The sequence below is a fragment of the Manis javanica genome, chromosome X, assembly GCF_040802235.1.
Source record: "Manis javanica isolate MJ-LG chromosome X, MJ_LKY, whole genome shotgun sequence".
Lineage (NCBI taxonomy): Eukaryota > Metazoa > Chordata > Mammalia > Pholidota > Manidae > Manis > Manis javanica.
The window spans coordinates 98,387,149-98,410,618 of record NC_133174.1 but is presented as its reverse complement, the minus strand read 5'-3'; the positions used below and the strand labels follow the sequence as shown (position 1 = coordinate 98,410,618).

The window sequence follows — 23,470 nt, the reverse complement described above, 5'->3', positions numbered from 1 at the left end:
ATTGAAATGAATCTTAACAGTTGTTGGCACCTTACAATCTCTTTTGGCCAGGTGGCAGTTGTGACATCATCGTTGTTTCTGTGTGCACATCTAACATCAAAATGCTTAGGATCAAAACTTGCATAATGGGTGACTTTGGTCAAAATCTCTGAGACAAGAGGGGATGACTTAACACCTAGAAACCAATGCTTGTGGGGAAAGAATGGAGGAGATGGTTAATCAAATTTGGTTACTGATTATGCTGAAGTGGGAGACAAAAGGAGGCTAGTGTATGTATTTCTAAAGCTGTCTTGAAAGCATAACAAAAATGTCTTTTAGTTCTCTGAGTTTTCTTGAATACTGCATCAACAGTGCTCCTGGTGGAACAGAAGACATAAAAAAATTTGAGTTGAAAGTTGGATTCTGAATCTTTTTCTTTATGCATGTTTGATTGAAATCTATGTCTACATTGAAAAAAGCTCTTTCAAAAAGTATAAAAAATTAAGTGATAAGGAGGAATTGTGACAGTTTTTTTTTTCTTACTGGTACATAAAGTAACAGGGCTCTTAGCTTCGATGAAATATTTTTTTAAACTGATTTCTTAGAATTGCCTTTCAAAGCTGTTGTGTAAAAACTGATCTTTAGTCACATCCCATTTTATAAATCTTGACTTGGACAGAATTATAAGTACACAGTGATTTTCCCTTAACACTTTAAAGATATTCTATCATCTTCTAACATTTATTGTTGCTAATGAAGAGCCTCCTGTCAGCCTGGTTGTTATTCCATATTAGGTAAATCTTTTTTTTCTCTCCCACTCTTGTAATATTCAGATTTTTTTCCTCTGTATTTAATATTCTGGCCATTTTAAGATACTGTATGTAAAGAATGTGTGTGTGTGTATGTGTGTGTGGTTGGTTGGTTGTGGAAACAGATAGCCTGCTTGTACTTGGTGGCCTTTTTAATCTGAGGACTCATTTTTCTTCAGTTCTAGCAAACTCCTTTATTAAGCCTTTAAATATTATCACTTCCATTCTATTTTTTCTTTCTGATATTCCTTATGGCTATGTATTGAAGTTTCTTTTTTGTTTTCTCCTTATCTTTTCATTTCTTCTTTCCCACCACTTTATCTGCCCTGTGTTCTGGAAGATTTCTTCTGTTCTCTCTTCTAATTCACTGATTTTTTTTCTCTTCAATTGTGTCAAGTTTTCTATTTAAATCTATCTCTTGAGCCTTTTTATTTTGACTACTGATACCCATATTTTGGGATTTCTCCTTTGTTCTTTTTCACATTCACTTGTTTGTGTTATGAATGTTATTTCTTCCTTGAGCTCTTGGAACATGCTAAACATAGTATTTTAATGTGCCATCCATATTGCTCTATTATCTCTAGTTCCTTGAATGAGAATTTTCTAATTTTTCGGGTTTTTAGATCACTTGCTTAGATGTTTTGTAATTCTTGTCTGTGAGTTAATCTTCTGGGGACTCTTTTTGATATGTGTGACCTAGGAAGTGGAGGTGTTTCTGTTGAGTGATGTCATGGACCAACCTGCCTGGGCCCTAAAGTCTTCATCAGCTCCTAACCAGTTTTTACATTAGCATCTTAGCTTGAAGTTTCCACTCCACAAAGCAAATTGAATCTGTGCCATCTGTGCATATTTTCTATACCAGCTTGGAGTTCCTGCATGTCTCCATTGTCTTTTCCCTTCTATAGATGTTTCCCAGATTTAAGCTTCACTGGGTTATTGAGGAGCCTGTGGCCTTTACCTGTTGCCTCAAACCATACCCCAAATATAGCTTATTTTCAGCTGTTAAGGCACATATCTCATTCAAGTCACCCCCTTGAGCTAAGAAGCTTCAGCTTCTTCTCATAGATAAGAATTCCCTCTCTAGTGCCTGGAAAATTGTCCTCTTTCTTCAGAAACTCTGCTTAGGATTTTCAAGAAGTGTTTTTATTAAGTGCTTTTTAAGTGATATTTCTAGGACTTTGGAGTATGAGAGAATGATTCCAGTCTGGCTTCCATCTACCATTTTGACTTGGAGGTCTCACTGGGACCTGTAAAGGATTTCTTCTACTCCTGTCTTATCCCCATTTAGGGTTTGGAGTCATAAGCAGGTTTAATTTTGGAATAACTGATACCATACAGGTGGGTTGTGTTCACTTTTGGCTCTGCAGAGACAACCACCAGCACTTCAGCTGCATGTTTTACTTTCTCTACACCTTGTACAAGAGGGTTTAATTTGGGGACTCCATATCAACCAGTTACAAGTGCATATTCTATTAGCCTGTTCTCAATTCAGTAACACAGCTCCAGCTACACAGACTACAGATTTCAGCTTTGGAACACCAGTTGTATCAACTCCTGTTCCAGTAGGAACTGGATTTTCCTTAGGGTAAGAACAATACTGTTTAATTGTTTTTGTGGCTGCAAAGGTAATCATCTCTCAAAGACAAATTTTCCATTTAGAGTATGGAAAGGGTAAAGAGGTGATAACAGCATTTCTAAGTCAACTATTTGGAATTATGCCACTCATTCCCAAGGTAGTCTTATAAATTGAGGCCATCTCAGATTTGAGGCACAAGGCACTTTGAATTCTGCTCTGTGGCCTCCCTTCATTTTATGTGAGCCAAAAGAGGAGTACTCACTGAGTTCTGGACATTTATCATCTTGAAATTAGGCTGTCTTTCTCTAGAGAGATCTTTATCTGTTGATCATTTTAATGACCTTGAATATACATTCTTCCCTCCTGCACCTCAGAATTTTAAGGGAGCACTCTTTTAATACCTTTCTATGTAAATCCAGATGTATCCATCCATTTCTATCAGGAGCACCTGATACTCCAATGAAAGCTGGAATTCTCTCCTATTCTGTTAGTTATCTAATAACTTTAATTAATTAGTTAAGAAACTAATAATTGTAATATCTGGTTGTCTTTCTGCATTGAGATGAAATAACCTACAGAACAAAATCTCATGAACTGTTCATATATAAAATTTAATTTGACTGGAGCTATGTTATCTAGGTGCCATGTTTAATGTGTCAGAGAACTATTACATTGATTTTCTCCTTTTTCTGTGTAGAATAAGTACACCAAAATTAAACTTATTAAACATATTATATGTTTAATATGATCCAAGAGCAGAGCACTCTGCTTTAACACAACTACAGTGCTTACAGTGGGCTTTGGGACTGGGTATCAGCACCCTTACAAAGGCTATAACAAGCAATGCTTCATCCCACCAGGCGGCAGCATCTATTCCTTTGCTTCCTGCTCTGCCACCACATCTGCTTCTTAGCACGCAGCTGCCACAAGGTTCTCATTCATCAGTGGAAGTGCACTTTGGACTGGGGGCACTGGTTTCAGTACTGTCTCAATGGGGAATGCAGCTCCACTAACGGCATTTGCAGGATTACCCCTCACTCCTACTCAGGCGTCTAGTGGAACCATTGCTACACAACCAGTTGCTCCTTTCAACCTTGGAGGAGGTTTCCCTGGTAAGATTTGAAGTCTGCTCTCTACAGGAGAAGCACTGTATTCTAGATTGATTTGGGGATTCTTATTTGATTGATACAGATCTGAATATGACTCATTTCCCTTGTTGGAGGTTAGTGTTATTGATGCGTGTCAAAGAAGTTAAATCCAAACTGTTCCTTCTGGCTTTGCAGTTTTTGGTTTAGAACCAAGGAGTGTTTGTTTTGGGAAAAATTACAACCATCTCAGAACTGGTAGTCTAGACAAATTGGCATTTACTAATGAAAGTTTTACTGAGATATTTTGTTTGGTTGCTTAATGCTTGATCACAACTTGTTGATATGCCTGTTTGCTTTCTTAAAATAAAACTTCCAAATCAGGAGGTACGACAGGACAGGAAAGGATATCTTTGGAGTAGTATAAAATTTTATGGAATATTTAAATAATAATGCAGTAATGTCAGTTATATGGCATGGTAAAATATTTTGGCTAGTGGAAACATCTTACATGCATGGGTTACCAGGATCCAGATAACTAGGACTCAGTAAAATACATTTTCCCTATATTAAACATTAGTGAGAAGACATTTGGTCTTGCTAAAATAAACCAAAATGCAGTTCTGGTTTTATAAGCCATATAAACTTGGTTTTATTGTAAATGCCTCAGATATTTTAGAACTTGGGAAATACACTGAGTGAGATATTGATCATTTTACTTTATAATATACTTTATTAAATTAGACATTCATAGTAATGATTTCAGAACTTTTGGAAATAACCAAAAAGGAAAGATAGTTTAAAAATTATGGATATGTAGGAATAAATTCCAGTTTGTAGTAGTTATAATACCAGCTTTGATTAGTTGATGAAGCATTCTATAAGATAAAGAGGTAAAGTGGAGCATTAAAATAATTATGATGCTAGAATATTTGCTCACTACCTTAGGGGGAGGGCATCATTTTAATTTTGTACAAACGAATTTTGGTGTTGCAAATACTACATATATGTTACGAAAAAACAACTAGGAAATAAAATGTTTAAGTCTTGGCTCTGCTAATCACTAGTTCTATTACCTTGGGTAAAGGACTTTAACCCCTCAGTGGTAAGCTTGGTTTGCTCATCTGTAAGTGCTCAGCATTTACCTTATAGGGTTTTTTTGAGGATTAAATAAGTTAATGTAGGTAAAATGTTTAGAACCTTGCCTGACATATAATAGATACACAATTAAAGTTAGCTAATGTTTTTATGAAAGTGTTTTTTAAGCTTTCATAGTTTAATGGTGTAGTATCAGCATCACATTCATTTACATTTCTTTAATTACTAGTAAGGAGAACTTCTTTTCAAATTATTCATTGATTAATTATGTGTGTATGTGTGTGTGAGTGAGAGAGAGAGGGACAGAGAGAGGAAGTGAATGCATTTCCAGTTTATGTATTTTGCTATTTTCTGCTATAATTGCAGTATCTTAGCACTTCGATATTTTTTGTATAAGAAATGTTTTTCCCAATTTGTCTGCATTTTATTTTTTCTGAGTTTTATAGATACAGGATTCTAATTTTTTTTAATTAAGCTTTTTATTTTAACATAATTGTAGATTCTTATGCAGTTGTAAGAAATACTACAGAGATCCCACATATCCTTTGCCCGTTTTCTCCTAGTGGTACCATCTTGCATAACCATAGTATAGTATCACAAGCAGGTTGTTGATACTGATAGTTGAGATTTAGAATAGTTCTATCAGCCAAGGATCCCTCATTTTGCCCATTGATAGCAATACCCACTTATCTGCTCCTGCTCCTTATTTAACCCTGGCAACCATTAATCTGTTCTCCATTACTATAATTCTGTTATTCAAAAATGTCATATAAATGGAAGCATACAGTATGTGATATTTTAGGAACGGCTTTTTTCACTTGGCATAATTCTCTGCAGATTCATTCATATTGTCGCATGTATCAATTGTTGGCTTTATTACTGCATACTATTCCGTGGTGTGGAGGTACCACAGTTGGTGTCATTGCCCATGGATAGATATTTGTATTCTTTCCACTTTTTGGCTATTACGAATAAAGCTGCTGTGAACATTTATGTATAGGTTTTTTTGTAAACATATGTCTGCATTTCATTGGGATAAATGTCTGAGAGTGCAATTGGCTGGGTCATAGAGGAGTTGCATATTCAGTCTTATAACAAGCCAAATGTTTTTCAGAATGGCTGTATCATTTTACATAGCCACTAGAAATGTGTGTGTGATCTACTCTCTCTGCTCTTCCCTATCATTTGGTATTATCACTATTTTTTCACTTTAGCCATTCTTATAAATAGAAATAGTAATATCATACTGTAGCTTTTATTTATATCTCCCTAAGGGCTAATGATATTGAACATCTTCTCCTGTGCTTATTTGTCATCTGTATATCCAGTCTGTTCATGATTTTTTAGTCAGAAAAAAGGTATTCAAAAAATAGCAATGTATTATATGGGTCCTTTTTACATAGGGTTTGGGAAATGTCAGTGGGTAATATGGTTTTATAAAAGGCAGAAGTGCTGTTTAACTAGGATTTTTTTCCTATTGATAGATTTACAACTGAGCATTTGTATTTGTTTCTCTTTTTAAAAGTGATTATAAATGGTACTGTATTTTTTATTTCAGTGTTCATTTATTGCCAGTATGCAGAAATAAAGTTGATTTTGTTGATTTACCTCGTATGCTGTGACCTTGCTGAACTCACTCTAGGAAATTTTTTGTAGATTTCTTAGGATTTTCTACATAGACAATTATGCCGTCTGAAAACAGGGACGATTTTGTTTCTTCCTTTCCAATCTAGTTGTCTTGTTCCCCCCTTGCCTTAGTGTAGTAGCTAGAAGTTCCATACTATATGGAATAAGAGTAATGAGAGCAGGTACCCTTGTTTTTTCCCAGTCTAAGGAAGAAAAATCTAGTTTCTCACCATTAAGTATGGTGTTAGCTGTAGTTTTTTGTAGATGCTGTTCATCAAGTTCCAAATATTCACCTCTATTCCTGTTTTTCTGAGAGTTTTAATCATGACAGGGTGTAGAAATTTGTAGATGCTTTTTTCTTCATTAGTTGATGTGCTCATGCAGATCACATCAGTTGATTTCCAAATATTGTAACAACCTTGCATTCCTAAAATAAATCCCACTTGGTCATGGTGTATAATCCTTTTATGTATTGCTGAATTCTATTTGTTTATATTTGTTTAATATGTAGTGTTTGATTCTTGCAGTCATAGTCATGAGGGATATTGATCTATGGTTTTCTTTTTTATATTGTCTTTGTCTGGTTTTGGTCAGGGTATAATATTGGCTTCATAAAATAAGTTGGGAAGTGTTTCTCTTATTTTGTGAAAAATTCTTTTTTCAACATTTGTTAGAATTTTCTAGTGAAACAATCTGGACTTGGAGATTTGTTTTTTAGGAGTTTTTAAATTAAGAATTCAAATTCCTAAATAGTTATATGGCTACTCACATTATCTATTTCATATTAATATGCATTGTGGTAGTGTGTTGAGGAGTTGGTCCATTTTTTCAAAATTATCAAATGTGTGAGTGTAGTATTCTTTTGATGTCTGCGTTGTGTGTTGTGATACCCTGTTTGATTCCTGATACTGCTAGTTTGTGTCTTGTCTCTTTCTTTTTCAGTCTTACTAAAGGTTTGTTAATTTTTATTGATCTTTTCCAGAAATCAGTTGTTTGTATCACTTGATTTTTTCCTTTTTTGTTTTCCATTTCATTTATTTCTGGTCCTATTTTCTTCTGCTTGCTTTGGGTTTATTTTGCTCTTTAATTGGCTCCTCACATGGGAGCTTAGACTATCAATTAGTGACTTTGGTTCTTCAAATTGATATAGAATTGATATACACCATTATATTTTATGTGCATGGTTCAATATTTGTATATAGTGAAAAGATCACCACAATAAGTCTAGTTGCCATCCATCACCACACACAGTTACACATATTTCTTTCTTATGATGAGGACTTTTTTTAAGATTTACTGTCTTCGCAACTTTCAAAGACACAATACAGGATTAACTATAGTCACCATGCTGTACATCTTATTTTCTAATGTGTACATTTCTGCTATACATTTCCCTGCCAGTACTGCTTTAGCTGTCCCACAAATTTTGTTACGGTGTATTTCCGTTTTCATTCTATTCAATATGAATTTTTTTATTACATTGAGACTTCTTTGACCTGTGGGTTATTTAGACATGTGTTTAGTTTCCAAATGTTTGGAGGTTTTCCTGTTATCTTTCGGTTACTGATTTCTGTTTTCATCCTATTGCACACATCATTTTTCTTCATTATTTTACTAATATTCTTTCTTCCTTTTTATCCCTTTCACCTATCTCACTTATCCTCCCACCTCTCTCCCCTATGGCAACCACCAGTTTGTTCTCATATTTATTGGTCTGTTTCCATTTTTATTTGTTCTTTTGTTTTGTTATTAAAATTCCACATGTAAGTGAAATCATGTGGCATTTGTCTTTCTCTGTCTGACTTATTTCACTTAGCATAATACCCTCTATGTCCATCTGTGCTGTCACAATAGCAAGATTTCATTCTTTTTTTATGGCCAAACAGTATTCCATTGTGTAAATATAGCACATCTTTTTTTATCCATTCATCGAACAGTGGGAAATTTAGGTTGTTACCATATTTTGCCTATTGTAAAAAATGCTGCGATAAACATAGGACTACATGTATCTTTTCAAATTAGTGATTTTCTTTTCTTCGAGTAAATTTCCAGAAGTAGAATTGCTGGGTCCTATGGTATTTCTACTTTCAGTTTTATGTGGTTTTGAGAAACCCCCATACGGCTTTCTGTAGTGGCTGTACACTGTATGACAGTTTCCTTTTCCCCACATCCTTGCTAACACTTGTTTATTTCTTGTCTTGTTGATATTGGCCATTCTGACTGGTGTGAGATGAGAATCTCATTGTGGTTTTGATTGGCATTTCCCTAATGATTAGTGATGTTGAGCATCTTTTCATGTGTCTATAAACCTTCTTTATGTCTTTAGGAAAATGTCTCTCAGGTCCTCTGCTCATTTTTTCATTAGGTTATTTGGGTATTGCTGGTGTTGAGTTGTATGAGTTTTTTATGTATTTTAGATATTAATCCCTTGCCAGATATATCATTTACAAATATATTCCCCCATTTATTAGGTACCTTTTTGTTTTGTTGATGGTTTCCTTCACTGTGGAAGAAGCTTTTTAGTTTGATGTAGTCCCAGTTGTTTACTTTTGCTTGTTTCCATGTTTATTCTTTTAAATTAGCTGAAGTTTGTTTTATGGCCCAGGATAAAGGTGTTCTACATGCTGGGTGACATGTTCTATAAATGTCAATTAGATTCGAACGGCTAATGCTTCTGTTGAGTTTTATATCCCTGCTCATTATCTGTCTAGTTCTTCTTTCAGCTAGAGGTAATAGAGAGATGGTAATAGAGGGATGTTGGAGTCCCTAACTGTAATAGTGGATTTGTCTCTTTCTCCTTTCAGTTTTATCAGTTTTTGTTTCACAAATTTTGAAGCCCTATTGTTTCGTGCATACACATGTTGGCCAAGACTTTTTGGGACATTGGCCCTTCATATAATGTCACTATACTAGGTAATGTCCCCCTCTGTCTCCAGTAATTTTCTTTGCTCTGCAGTCTACTTTATCTGGTAATATATCCATTCCTGTTTTCTTTTGATTAATGTTGCATGGTATATTTTTTCCATTTTCTTACTCTCAACCTGCCTCTGTCATTATTTTTGAACTGAGTGTCTTAGAGACAAAAATATAGTTGGGTCATGGTTTTTTTTAATACCTTCTGGCAATCTCTGTTTTAATTGGGGGTATTTAGCCCATTTACATTTACCATAATTATTACTATGTTAGGCCTTAAATTCGCAGTTTTTGTTTTGTTTTGTTATATTTTTCATTTCTCTGTTTCCTGTCTTCCTATTGATTACTTGAACATTGTTCAGAATTCCATTTTGGTTTAGCTATAGCATTTTTGAGAGTACCCCTTTGCATAGCTTTTTTAGTTGTTGCTCTGAGTATTACATGTACATAACTTACAGTAGTCTACTGATCTTGTCCTTTTACCTGATTGAGTGAGGTACAGAAACCTTTCACCCCATATATCCCTTTTTGTACCCACCCCCATTTGTAATGTAATTGTCCTAAATTTTTTGTCTGTATACATTTAGAACCACATCAGGCAGAGTTACAATTTTTGCTTCAACCATAAAATGTAATTTTAAAAACTCAAGACAAGCAGGAAAATCTATTGTATTTACACATATATTTGCTCTTTTCTTTGTCAGTTTTTCCTTCCTTGGGCTCCAAGATTCCTTTGTCATTTCCTTTCTGTCTAGAGAACTTCCTTTAGATTTTCTTTTAAGGTGATTGGGCAAGAAATTGTCTGAGTTTTCTTCCTCTCAGTATCTTTATTTCCTTTTCATTCTTGGAGGATATTTTCACTAGAAGTTTCACTTGACAGTTCTTTCAGCATTTGAAAAATACGGTGATTCTTCCTTCTTGCCTACACAGTTTCTGATGAGAAATTTCTCATTCCAATAGTTTTTCCCCTATAGGTTAGATGCTGTTTTTCTCTTGCTGCTTTCAAGATTTTTTTCTTTTTTTTTTACTTTTCAGAAATTTAATTATTATATGTTTCAATGTGGATCTCCATTATTCTATCACCTAGTTTACTGATTCTTGTCTCTATCCCCTCCATTCTGCTCCTCCGTCCTCCTTAGCTTTGCATTTTGGTTATTGTATTTTTATATTCTCAAACTTCCATTTGGTTCTTCTGTATACTTCTGTTTCTTTGCTGAGGTTTTCTTTCATTTCTGTTTTTTTTCTTTGTTTTTGCTAAGGCTGTTTTTCCATGTGTTTTAAGTGTGCTTATAATTTCTTGTTGATGCATTTTTATCATAGATTTCAGATCTTTGTCATGTAATTCTAACATTTCTGTCCTCTTGGTATTGTCCTTTTTCATTCAGTATGAGATCTTCCTGGTTCTTGGAAGGATGAGTGATTTTTAGTTGAAATCTGGACATTTTCATATTATGTTATGAGATTCTGAATCTGATTTTAGCCCTTTTTTATTTAGCTGGCTTTATTTGACATTGGTCTGGCAGGGGAAGAAAGGATGTTGCCTTGTTACCTTAAGGCGAGAGCAGAACTTCATTTTTTCTCACTTGGTCTTCATTGCTACCCGAGGTGATGGTCTCCCAGTTACTGTTGCCTGGCAGTGGGAGTTCAGCTCCAGACATAGTTTCTGACACTGTGAAGAAAGAGTTTATTAACTTCTGGCAGGGAAGAAAAACCTGGATCCCTATTTGACCTTCTCTGATACCATTCTGGCCAGGTTATTGGAACACCTCATTACCACTCACAAGGGCGGAATTTTGGCTCCTTGCTTGATGTTGGATGGTACATATAGGTGGGGAATGGGACCACAACTTTTTATGAGTTTTTTGGTAAAAGCAGAGTGATCATTGTCTATAAGCTTTCTGTCTTGTTAATCCCTACCCCTTTTTTCGGTCTATATCCATTCAACTCTAAGCCTGGGAAATAAGAGGCAAAAAAAAACTATGGAACTCACCATCAAATCATTCCTTGGGTCTCAAGATCCTTAGCTGGTTTGCCTTCTTGCCCTCTGTCAGGGTTTTCTTGTTTGTTTTATATATAATGTCCAGGGATTTTAGTTGAATAGGAAAAGTACATGTACTCCATTTTCCTGGAAATGATAGTCCTTAAGATTTTAATTCTCAAATAGTCAGATCTCTCATTCTTCTGTTTCTCTCTTTGGACTGTTTGTTTAGGCCTTTTCCATTTCAAGATTATTTTTTTGTTCTTTTATCATTTATATTTTTTGAAATCTTATTTTTTACTAAATGATAAATGAGTTAAACCATTATATTTCATTAAACAGCTATTCTTTTCCCTGTTTGAGATGTTGCTTTCCTCATGTACCATATTATATATGCTTGGTTTTGCTTCTGGACTTTCTATTCTGTTCTATTGATCTGTCCTTGTTCTAGTATCACCATTTAAGTTTCTGTAGTATGTCCCAGTATCTTGTAGTGTAAGACTACCTTTCTCAACTTTGTTAAAAACTCTTGGCTATTTTCTATGGCCAACAATTATTAAGATAATTGGCACTTTCTTATGTTCTTAAACATCAAGGACTTAAGGCTGATTTGGGTATCCTTACAGCACTAGATGGAGGAAATTATGATACTGAACTCTTCCTCTAGCCCAGTGGTTCTCAACTGGATGCAATTTTTCCCCCTCGCCTTGCGGGTATTTGGCAGTGTCTGGAGATGTTTTTGATTGTTGGGAGGTGTTACTGACATCTAGTAAATAGAGCCCAAGGATGCTGCTGTCGACCTTGAAAATAAAACAGCCAGTTATTTTACTAGCAAACTGGGCTTATTTGAGAATAGCAGAGGAATTGCAATTTGGGACAAGTGAGCTATGGCAAAACCACAGGCAAGTCTGAGAACAAAGAAGGGGAATGCTCTTTCATAAAAGAAAGAGGAGAGTTGGGAGGGACAGTTATAAATAAAAAGTCCATTGAAGTAAACCGGGAGTTCAGAGTGAAGTGGCTTTTCGTTGGCTGAGTTGTGACAATTTCTCATTGGTTGGGTTGTTGCTGGGCTAGGAGAACATCTTCCTTCCTCCTGTGGGGTTTTAAAATAGTCTTCCCGCTGGGAATGCTGGGTATGTCTCTGCCTGTCGGGTCTGCAAAGGGCTGTGAGGAGTGGCACGGCATGAGAGCTCCCTCTTCTGGCCTCCTGACTCCATTTGAAATGAGGGTTCCTTTATTTAGTTTTACACTGCTGAATATCCTGCAGTGCACGTAAAGGAAAACCTTGTGTCCTTTGCATGCAACACTCCTGACACCAAATCTGTGGGGGTTCCTCTTACGCCAACCAATTCTCCAACTCTCTGAACACCAACTGGACATCCTACAATTCAGTTATGATTCCCACTATCTGGAGTTAGCACAGATCTCACAGGTTAAGACCTCAGTCCCACAAGACTGTCCCCTACTTCAGACACCAGTTGCAAGTCCCAAGTTGTCACCTGTACTTCTGATAAACTGGCTGTAAATTTGGGGTTCCCATGACACCCTCCTTGGGTTGGATAATTTGCTAGAACAGCTCACAGAACTCTGGAAAACACTTTATTTACAATTACTGGTTTATTGTAAATGATACAACTTACGAAGAGCCAAATAGAAGAAATGCAAAGGGCAAGGTAGGCGGGAGCAGCCCAGATCTTTCATGTTCCCTCCAGGCATGTCACCCTTCTAACAACTCCATGTGTTCATCAGTCCAGCTCTTGAAACCCTTTCATTTAGGGTTTTGATGGAGGTTCCATTATGTAGGCATGGTTGATGAAATCATTGGCTGCTTGTGATTTTATTCACTCTCTAGTCCCTCTCCTCTTCCCAGAGGTCAGAGTTGAGGTAAAAGTTCCAATCCTCTAACCACTTGATTGGTTCCTCTGGAAACAGCCCCTCATCTGTAGGGACTTTGTAAAGTTCACCTCATTCATATAAATCTGGTGTGGTTGAAAAGGATTTGTTAATACATAACAAAAGAGGCTCCTTTCACCTTTATTGCTTCTGGGAGTGATTTCAGTAACTGGAGATAAAAAAAAAATCCCAAATTGACAAAAGATGCTGCTATCACTCTTTCCACTTAGGAAATTACAAGGGTTTTAGATCTCTGTCCGAGAAATTAGATAAAGACCAAATATTCATTTCTTTATTATATCCCAGCAGTGGACTGTCCTCCGCAGCAAAGAATTATCTGGTCTAAAATGTCAGTAGTGCCATGTTGAAAAACCCAGCTGTAGTCCTATGATTAGGAAAATAAGATGTTGTCTCTTAAATTAAGACTACTTTAACTTAAAAGCAAATCATATAAAATGGCATTTGTTTCCTTAGCTACCTCTGGGTATTATGTAATTTGAGGCCGGGTCTCTGAAATTATACCATTACTTGAGACAAATGATCAAGGTTTTAAAATATGGGCATAAATCAAGTGCAAATTTAATAAGCACTTGTAAGGAAGTTTCAGTAATGTGGACAGTTACAAAGTAAATAATACAAAAATCAATAGCTTTCCCATGTTTAAACAGTAGTAGTTGGGAAATATAAGGGAGAAAGGTCCCATTAACAATTTTGCCCAGAAGTGCAAAATGCCTAAAAATGTGCATGACCTATATGAAGATAACCACAAAATTTTACTGAGGAGTATGACAGAAGACATGAATAAATGAAGAGACCCACTGAATGCATAGACTCAATAGTGTAAGAATGGCATTTATGTCTGGATTAATCTACACATTTAATGTAATTCTTGTAAAACTGCATTCAGAATCCTTGGGGTAAGGAAAGAAGGGACAGACTTGACAAGATTCTAAAGTTTAAATGGGGGAATAAATGCATGAGACTAGTCATCTCTTTCATTTTTGAAGGAAAGTAATGATGGATTACTTGTAAGAAAATGTGTGAAAATGTGTTTTAAATTCTCTTCCTGTAAGTTTAAAACATTATGTAATATAAAAGTAAATGAATTCTAGTGCTACAATAATTGACTCTTTTATTGAACAGGAGTAGAAGGAAAAATCAGTGAAAAATTTTAGAGTACAGAAACAAAACCTGGGTTTATGAAGATGGCATTTCAAATCTGTGGTGAGAGAGGTTAGAATAGTGAGTAAATGAACTGCAATATCTGGCTAACCAGGAGATTTGGGAGAAGGGGATTAATTTTGCCTCAAAAGATTAGCCGAAAGAAATACTAGGTGAGTTCAAGGTAGAAAATGAAACCAAAAACACTTAAAAAGCATAGATGAATATGAAAATATGTAAATAATACTTCTTGGGTTGGGGAAAGGATCATTATTTGTGTATAATTTAAATATATATAATATGATCAGTCAAGTGGTTCAAAAATAAGAATACAAATAATATGAATAGGTATACAGTTCCCCATCTACACCTCCTTCCTCCACCCTCCCAGTCAGCCAACCACTGTAATTGTGTGTACCCTTCCAGAGTTTCCTCATGGATTTGTAGCAAATAGAAATATATATTCTTAGTTCTCTACCTTTGTTTTTTTTATGGTAATATAAATGGTCGTATACTGTACACACTATTCTATACCTTGCTTTTTAGACATAAACTTGTACACTTTATTTTAAACATTTGGAGTTCTTACCTCATCAGTCAGTATATAGAGAGCTTTCTTAGTATTTTTTTACAGCATCCTATAATTCCATGGTCTGGATGTATAATTTATTTATCTAGCACTTTGCTGATGGCCATTTGGGTTGTTTCCTCTTTTGCTAATACAAACAGTGATGCAATGGATTTTATTTTACATATCATTTTATATGTATGCAAGTACATCTTTGTGGATAAATTTCCAGAAGTGTTGCTGGTTCAAAGTTATATGCATTTGTAATTTTTGAAACATTGGCCACTTGTTTTCCATAGAGATTGTAACCAACTTACACTCCCTTTAGGAAGCTCGGAGGCTGGCTATTTCTTCAGTGTCCTTAGCAGAGTGTGTTACTAGTTTTTTACTTCTTCCCATCTCTTACCTGAAATTGTTCTCAGTGTAGCTATAATTTGAAATTTTTCTCCTAAATGTGAGGTTGAACATCTTTTATCTGTTTAAGAAGGAAAGTGTTTTGAAATATGATATGGCGATGTAAACCGTAAGGGACAGATGATGGAAAGATTTGACTACATAAAAAAAAATGAAAAAAAAAAAAACAGCCAGAAAAGCAAATGACAAACTGAGGTTGGGAAATTTTTACAAAATTTGAGTAAGTAGACTTGATACACACTTTTATTAAAAATCAGTAATAAGACAATGCACCTGTGAGAAAATGAGCAGATGACATGAATAGGCAACTTCAAATGAAGAAATTAGAGTAGCCATTAACTGCATAATAAAAATTTAGCCTCACCAGTAGGTAATGAATTATAAATACTAAAATGTCTTTGCTGTGAAACTGGTTATTTCTTTAAAAGTTTACTACATTGGTGCTTCTTCCAAATGAAGCATAAGAATATTGCACAATACACACTGTAAGCAGTTGTAGGTGTCTGATAATGTTTCCAATTCCTTCCTGACATCTCCTCCCCATTCTTTTTGCTCCCAGTGGTCCTGGGTGTTTTGGATAGCAGTCATCTGATGTCATGTATCACCATGAGTTGTTCAACAGTTGGATACAGGCAGCTATAGATTCAAGTGCAGTTACTTACTAAGTACTTTTTCCTTTTGAAGAGGAAATAGAATACCTGTAATTGTGTATCAGGGTCTGGAAAAAGTTGGTTCAATTCAGCAGATACATTTATTGAGCACTTAGTACCATGTGCCATGTACAGTGATCTGTAGCAAGGATGAAAATAGGAACTTTATTTTCAGTTAACCAATTAATCTTATTTGTGTCTTTAAGTACTTAATTTCTCTAGCTTATTTCTTTTACAGTTTTGTTTTAAGTTTTAAAGCAGAGGTAGATAATACATTTTCTGAAACTTTATTCCAGACTTCTATTTATTTTTTTCTCACAGTTTTATTATTATGTAATTCACATACAATATAATTCACCCATTTGAAATGTACAGTTAGTTAGATTTTAGTTTATTCACAGGGTTGTGCACCCATTACTGCAGTAAATTTTGGAACATTTCCATCACCACCAAAAGAAACTCCATACCCATTAGCAGTCACTGCCCATTCTCCCCTTCCCCCAGTCTCTGGCAACTACTAATCTGCTTTCTGGCTCTATAGATTTCCCCATTCTGGACATTCCATATGAATGGAATCATACAATATGTGATCTTTTGTGATTAGGTTCTTAATGTGTTCAAGGCTCATCCATGTTTTAACTTGAATTGGTACTTTTTTTCCTTTTTATGGCCAAATGAAATTCTGTTGTGTAGATAAGCCACATTATATTCATCCATTCATCAGTTAATGTTCATTTGGGTTGTTTCTACAACCAATGTGTGTTATGAGTACTGCTGCTGTGAACATTCATGTACACATTTTTGTGTGGTCGCATGTTTCATTTCTCTTGTGTAGATACCTAGGAGTAGAATTGCTGGTTCATAGGGTAACTCTTTGTTTAACACTTTGAGCATGTGTCCATTTCCAAAGAGACTATGCCATTTACATTCCCATTAACATTAAATGAGATTTCCAATTTCTCCACATCCTCACCAGTATATACCTGTCTTTTTGATAATAGCCATCCTAATCAGTATGAAGTGGCATCTCATTGTGGTTTTGATTTGCAATTCTCTAGTGACTAATATTGATGAGTGTATTTTCATGTATTACATGGCCATTTCTATCAGCACGTGTGCATCTTTCTAACCATTCTTTTGTAGTCACATCTCCGTCTGACAACAGCCTGGAAAGAATCTCTACTTTTAAGGATTCATGTCACTAGATTTTGCCTACCTGGATAATTCAGGATAATCTCCTTATCTCAGGGTACTTCACCTTAGTCTGTAGCATCTATAACTCCCTTTTGTCAAGTAAGGTAACATGCTTGCAGATTCTGGGTATCAGGATATGGCCATCTTTGGGGACTGTACCATGTTAACAATATTAAATCTTCTGATCCAAGAACATGAGGTCTTTCTATTTATTTAGGATGTTTTCAATATCTTTCAAAGATGTTTTGTATTTTTCTGGGTGCAAGTCTTATACTTCTTTTGTTAGGTTTGCTCCGAAGTAGTCTAGTCTTTTTGAGCAATTGTAAATGGAATTATATTCTTAATTTCATTTTTGGATTGTTCATTACCAGTTATAGAGAATTATAATTTACTTTTATATATTGTTCTTGTATCCTGCAACCTTGTTGAACTTGTTTATTGTCCTAATACATTTTTTATGGATTTCTTAGAATTTTCTTTATTCATGATCATCTATGAGAAGATAGTTTTATTTCTTCTTTTTCAACTGGATACCATTATTTTCATTTTTTTGTCTATAATTTCCTAGCTATATCTTCCAATGTATTGTTGAACTGAAGTGGTGAGAGCAGACATCCTTATTTTATTCTTGATGGTTGTGGGAAAGCCTTCAGTCTTTAACCATTAAGTATGATGTTAGTTGTGGGCTTTTCATAAATGCCTTTTTATTATGTTTATGAAGTTCCCTTCCCTTCCTAGTTTGTTGAGTATTTTCATCATGAAAGTGTGTTGGATTTTCTCAAATGCTTTTTCTGCTTCTATTGAGATGATTGTATGTTTTAATAACAGTATAACTAAGGTATAATTCACATATCTTAAAATTAACCCTTCTTAAGTATATAATTTTCATCACTCCAAAAAAAAACCTGGTACCATTAGCAGTCACTCTGTTAACCACTCCTTTCAGCCCCTGGCAACCATCACTTTACTTTCTGTCTGTAGATTTATCTATTGGGACATTTCATATAAATGGAATCATACCATATATGGCCTTTGTGTCTATCTTCTTTCACTTGGCATATTTTCAAAATTCATCCATGGTGTAGCATGTATGAGTACTTGATTCTTCTGAACTCTGGAAGAGGGCTCTTTTCAGCTTTCTCTTTCTCTGGTTATCTCTGGTAAACTAGCTGGCCTATAGCGTAAATTGTTGCTCTCAGAAAGCTACTTGCCTCTTGATTGCTTACCACCAAAATTTCCATTTTTTCAAGAGTTCTTTGGCTTGAACTTCCTCACACTCTGTTTTAAATAAAGTCAGTTCTTTCAGGGGTAGCTTGGGAACTCTTTTCTTAGGGACTGTCTTAATCCCTGGACGAAACCTTTGAACCAGTGTGTTGGTTACTGGGCAGTGGCATTTGCCTCCGGTCTTCTTGCTTCAGGGTTAGAACCTCAGCTCTACATGTAAGCTGTGGCAATGCAATTGGGGTTAAGGGTGATAGGGCCCCAGTATTCTCAACCTGCCATGCCTGGTGTGGAACCTCTGCCCTATGAATGGGGGCTGACTGGAAGAAAGCCCCTCAATTTCTCCTGTACTTTCCAGGAATTTGAACATTTTACTCTGTGTTGGAGGTGATAAGAAGTGCTGGCTTCTTGCCCCTCCCAATGAGATAGTATATCCCTTGGTTGGGAACTGGGGGACAAGGGAGTTCAGTCTTCTTGGCCACTGTGCCTGGAGTATAGCTTCCTTCAAAGTGAGCAGGGGGATGGAGAGAAGGAAGTGAGTGGGTTGTAGTTTGTATGCCACAGACTCTCACTGGTATTGCTGAGTTCTAGCAAATTTTCTTGAATAAATGTTTCCTTTGCTGTGTACCATTAGACAATTTCCAGAGATTTCAAAAATTTTTTAATTATTTTTTACAACCAGTTATAGTTGTTTCACTGGGGAATAGGTCTCTAGGACTTATTATGTTGTAATTCTGCTAGTGGATTCCCTCTTATGTTTACTTTTTAGTAAAGTAGAATTTCTTTGTTAAAATGGAGCTAGAAGCCTGGCTGTACTAAGCAGTACTGATTTTTAATCAGTACTTTTTTAAACAGGTTTTTACTATGTCATATTATTAGATTTTAGAGTACCTGATTGTCCTTGCTTTATTTATTTTCTCCATATAAATGAACCCTGTTATAGTGGTGTTTTACTTCTTAAAAATTGTTTTTAGTGACATATTTTTCTGCTTGTTACTTTGATTTTTAGGTTTGTTCCAGCATCTACTGTTGTTGCCACCACTAGTTTAAGCATCATGGGGTTCATTTCAGTATCGAATGCTTCTAACTCCACTGCTGCTAGTGTGTTCTCATGTAAGTTACTGGTTGCAAAGAAGATATTATTATTTCACATCAGGCCACTTAAGTCAATTTGCCAATATGGATCTCTTTCATCTCATAAATTATCATTATGCTTGAACCCATCTGTAACTGCTGATATCAATAGTAGCTTTGCTTAAGAACCTGTCATGGCTTCAGCTGTGAATTCTGTGTTAACATGATGATTACAGTTTAAAGTGGTAATTTTAAGCATATAATTCATTAACATTATAATGTTTTGAAACGTCTCGAAACTAATGGGAATAGGCAGGGTGTGAGTTTTGCCAAGGATACCTGAAGGGAAGAAGTCTTACCATCCATGTGAATAGGATAAAATGGGAAATAAACGTTAGAGCCTTGCTATTGGTATATTCTTCTGTGTAGACCAGGTTCGTGGTTTTTACATTTTTCCTATCAGAAATGTTAAACATGACAAAAGGAGCAGCCGTAGTTTTGGGTTTTGACACTGTATGTTGTTTCTTGGTCTGTCCATTGAAGAGGAACATCTGGACATGTTGAGCTGAGAAGTGGGATATTATCTCGTAACCCCAACTTCTTTGCTACACATCTTCCATTAGTAGAGTAATAGCAAATGTTAAGAATATTGAATTATGTATGTGTCTTTGGTAATTCTTTCTTATAAGTCCATATAAACTAGTTATGCTTTCGAGGTATCTTCACAGTGCCATGATGTTCAACATTAGACTTTGTTAGTAATCCCAGCTGCAATATGGTCCCTCCAAAGCCCTATTATAGCAAGACTGTCACCATTCCTGGAAATAAAACTTACCAGGAATTGCTGGTGCCCAGTCAGGTGTGAAAAATAGTATCTACCATCCTATCCTCTTATGCAATTAACATAGGTAAATATTAGTTAAAATCGGCTGGTTACCACTTGAGCTGCATTTTCTACCATGTAGACTTCCAGTTTTGAGATAAGACTGAAATTCTGGAAACATTTTGATGTATGTAAGCAATATCCCCTCAACCACAATAGATTTGTGAATATGCCATGTCTGAGGTTGGGAGCTAAAATTATTGAATGAATTCCATTTTCAGTCAAAGACTTGCCCTCTCACTTAACAAACTTCTTTTCCTTCCTGTCTTTGATATTCTTGTCTACAAAATGGAAACAGATCTTGACCATAGTATTTTAAAAATTAACTCTAATGAGGTATAACTTAAATATAAATATAATAAAATTAACTTATTTTAAGTGTACCAATTCAGTGATTTTTAATAAGTTTACTGAATTGTGTAACTACCACTATGATCCAGTTTTAGAATATTTCTATCATCCCAATAAGATCTCTCAGCCCCAGACAGCAACTAATCTATTTTCTGTCTCCATAGATTTGCCTTTTCTGGACATTTCGTTTAAATGGGTTGACCTTAGCTTTTTGAAGGTTAGCCAACAGTTTCTAAAGGACTCTTCAGATGAAAAAGACTCTGTATAAATTCCCTACTGTTTTGAATTAAAAGGGTAATAGATAATACTATGTTGTTCTCTGCAGTTGGTACCCCAACAACTTTGACTGGATCACTTGATGATATTGCCTTCGGATTTGGAATGAAATTCTCCGGATCAGGTGGAGTAGCTCCTGTTGCATCTATTAAGATTTTAGAACTATTGGAGTGTGTTTGGACACTCACTGGAGATGTACTGTATAAGAGGCAATAAATAGATTGAATTCCATAGCTTCTAGGACTAAGTAGGTTTATGCTAATCTCATCAGAGCATCTAAAAGGTACATCAGTTTTGACAATTGCAAATTTATAACCATTTGGAATTATTCTCTGCCCTAGGTGTAATCAGCAAGTTTTAAGAGAAGCTTGCTTATTATAGAGCTCATCTTTTGTATGAGTCTGAGAAGGTAATGATGTCCATTCCCAGCATGGAGGAAGATACACAGTTGTTTATCTACTACACAGACAATATAAATTTGTCTGTTTTTAGTTTAGACCAAAGTCATAATTTGCAAAATCAGACTGTGATAGAACCTTCATTCTCAAATCCATTGCCTCTTTTGGTATTAATTGAAATATTACTGTTATTTGAATATTATCTCCTATGCCAGAGCTAATTTATACCTTTTTAAAACAGCACAGAAAACAAGGATCAAAGATAAATACTATATAAAAGGTTAAAATAATCATACCATTCTTCTGTGACTTCAGATTTCCTTTATATTTAAGCTGACAGGTATTAATTTCCTGTAGGTATCATTCAGCATCTTTGGGGAAGTGTTTTTGTTTGTTTATCTGTTTCTTTGGTAATGATGGTAGTTGCTTTTTTTTTTATTACAAAAGCCATATACACATGCATTTGTACATATATACATGTATCACTCCCTCTAGGGAGAACAGTTTGGTATTTATCTTTCCAGCCATTTATCCAAATGCATACAAACATAACATTTAATTAATTTATTTTACAAAAATGGGACCATTATATATGTACACATACATACATACACATACACGTATAATCCATTTGCTATTTTCTTTTTTTGTATTTATTTATTTATTTATATTAAGGTATCGTTGATATACAATATTTGGAAGGTTTCACATGAGCAACATTGTGGTTTCAACATTCACCCACATTATCAAGCCCCCCCTCAACACCCCATTGCAGTTACTGTCCATCAGCATAGTAAGATACCATAAAGTCATTACTTGTCTTCTCTGTATTTGCTCTTTTCTCCTAAGTATATTTATCATCTTTGGATATCTGTCCATGTCAGGAAATACAGATGACTTTTTAAAAAAATCTTTGGATGAAGACAAGCTCCTTTACAGGACTTACTTTTTCATAATTGTTTACCTGTGTTGAATGTAGTAGTTACACAGTGTTTGAATGAGTTAATAGAGGGGGGGGGTCTTGATAGTATCATTAATTTTCAGCATTTCTGGGGATTTCTTTCAGATTTTTATTTTCACATGAACAATATGATAACATATGGCTATAAAGAATGGCCATATGGGATCAAATCTGTAATCCTTCCATCATTTTGAGTAATGATGACACCAGGGATCCTTTATGATTGGGTCTGGTGTTCCCTTGTCACGCTCATTCTAGCCTCACAAGGCCTAACCCCAAGAATGGGGGGAATTATTGTAAGAATTGTTATGGCCAAAAGGGAAATAAAATCTTGTGGAAATATAATGTAGATACTGTTGTGGCTTTGAACTCCAAGGACATCCAAGGACATTGGGATTTAACAATAGTTTCTAAAGGCATCTTTAAGGACATCCTGAATCTAATATTGCACACACATAATTCAACTATTCTCTCATTATCTACTTTTTTCTTTTTCTTTTTAACATATCCTTGGTTTCCTTACATCTTTTTCTGCCTTACTGTTTATTCTTAATTTTGTCTTGCTTATGACTCCTTAATTCTACATGTTTTTCCTCTGTAATTCTACCTGTTTTTACTCTGTTCTTTCATCTCCCTCTGCCTATAGTCTGATTCCTTCTATACTTTTGGAAATATTTCAAAATTTCTGCTTTAGAATCTGATATTTTCCATATTTCTACCTACAGTCTGATTCTTTGTATAGTTATACATACATTTTTGAAAATGAGATTTTGACCCATCTCATCCCTGTTTGGCTAGAGCTTTTTTGTGCCAGACCTACTCATAGTCTGCCAGTAGCATATGGGATGGCTTTCCATACTTCAGTACCTACCTTTGTCCCAGTCAACTGTGAACCATGAGCAAAGGACAGAGACAGAATTACTAGAATAAAGAATGGGTATCTGAGCCTGATCCCTGAGCAGGTATAAACTAGTTCAGCTTCCTTTAGAATAGGCAGTGCATGTTGGCAGGCCCCATGATTTATGTATTTATTTAGTATGTCCATAAATAACCTGAAAATATTGCTCATTGGGAAAGCAAGGCTAATGTAAAACAAACAATTGTATACATGTTATAATTTTGTAACAAATTCCTTCTTACATAAGCAGCATTTATTAACTACAAGAACATTTGAAAATGTGGAGTACCAAAAAGAAGAAAACATTTCCATTACCCACCAGCCAGTTTTCTCTGCATTGTTCTTTAAGTGCTCAGTGTATAGCAAAAACTAGAAGTGCTGTAGAAGTTCAAAAAACCAAGGAATAATGATGAGTAAAAGAGAAGTGACTGATAATTATGGGGAAGGAAGAATCTGAGCTAGGT

General features: G+C 35.2%; 1 protein-coding gene across 4 annotated transcripts in view; it reads left to right on the top strand.

Annotated features, from left to right (window-relative positions):
- Positions 1-23,470, top strand: part of NUP62CL (nucleoporin 62 C-terminal like) — a 67,040-nt gene that overhangs the window by 9,885 nt on the left and 33,685 nt on the right. For 3 of the 4 annotated variants that reach the window (XM_017640367.3, XM_017640364.3, XM_073227626.1), the window contains exons 2-3: positions 19,175-19,278; positions 20,799-20,873. In XM_017640367.3, the coding sequence (XP_017495856.1) occupies positions 19,221-19,278; positions 20,799-20,873 (133 nt within the window). In that variant the 5' untranslated portion in view covers positions 19,175-19,220. The remainder of the gene's footprint in view (positions 1-19,174; positions 19,279-20,798; positions 20,874-23,470) is intronic. The other variant, XM_017640368.3, reaches the window with a different exon arrangement.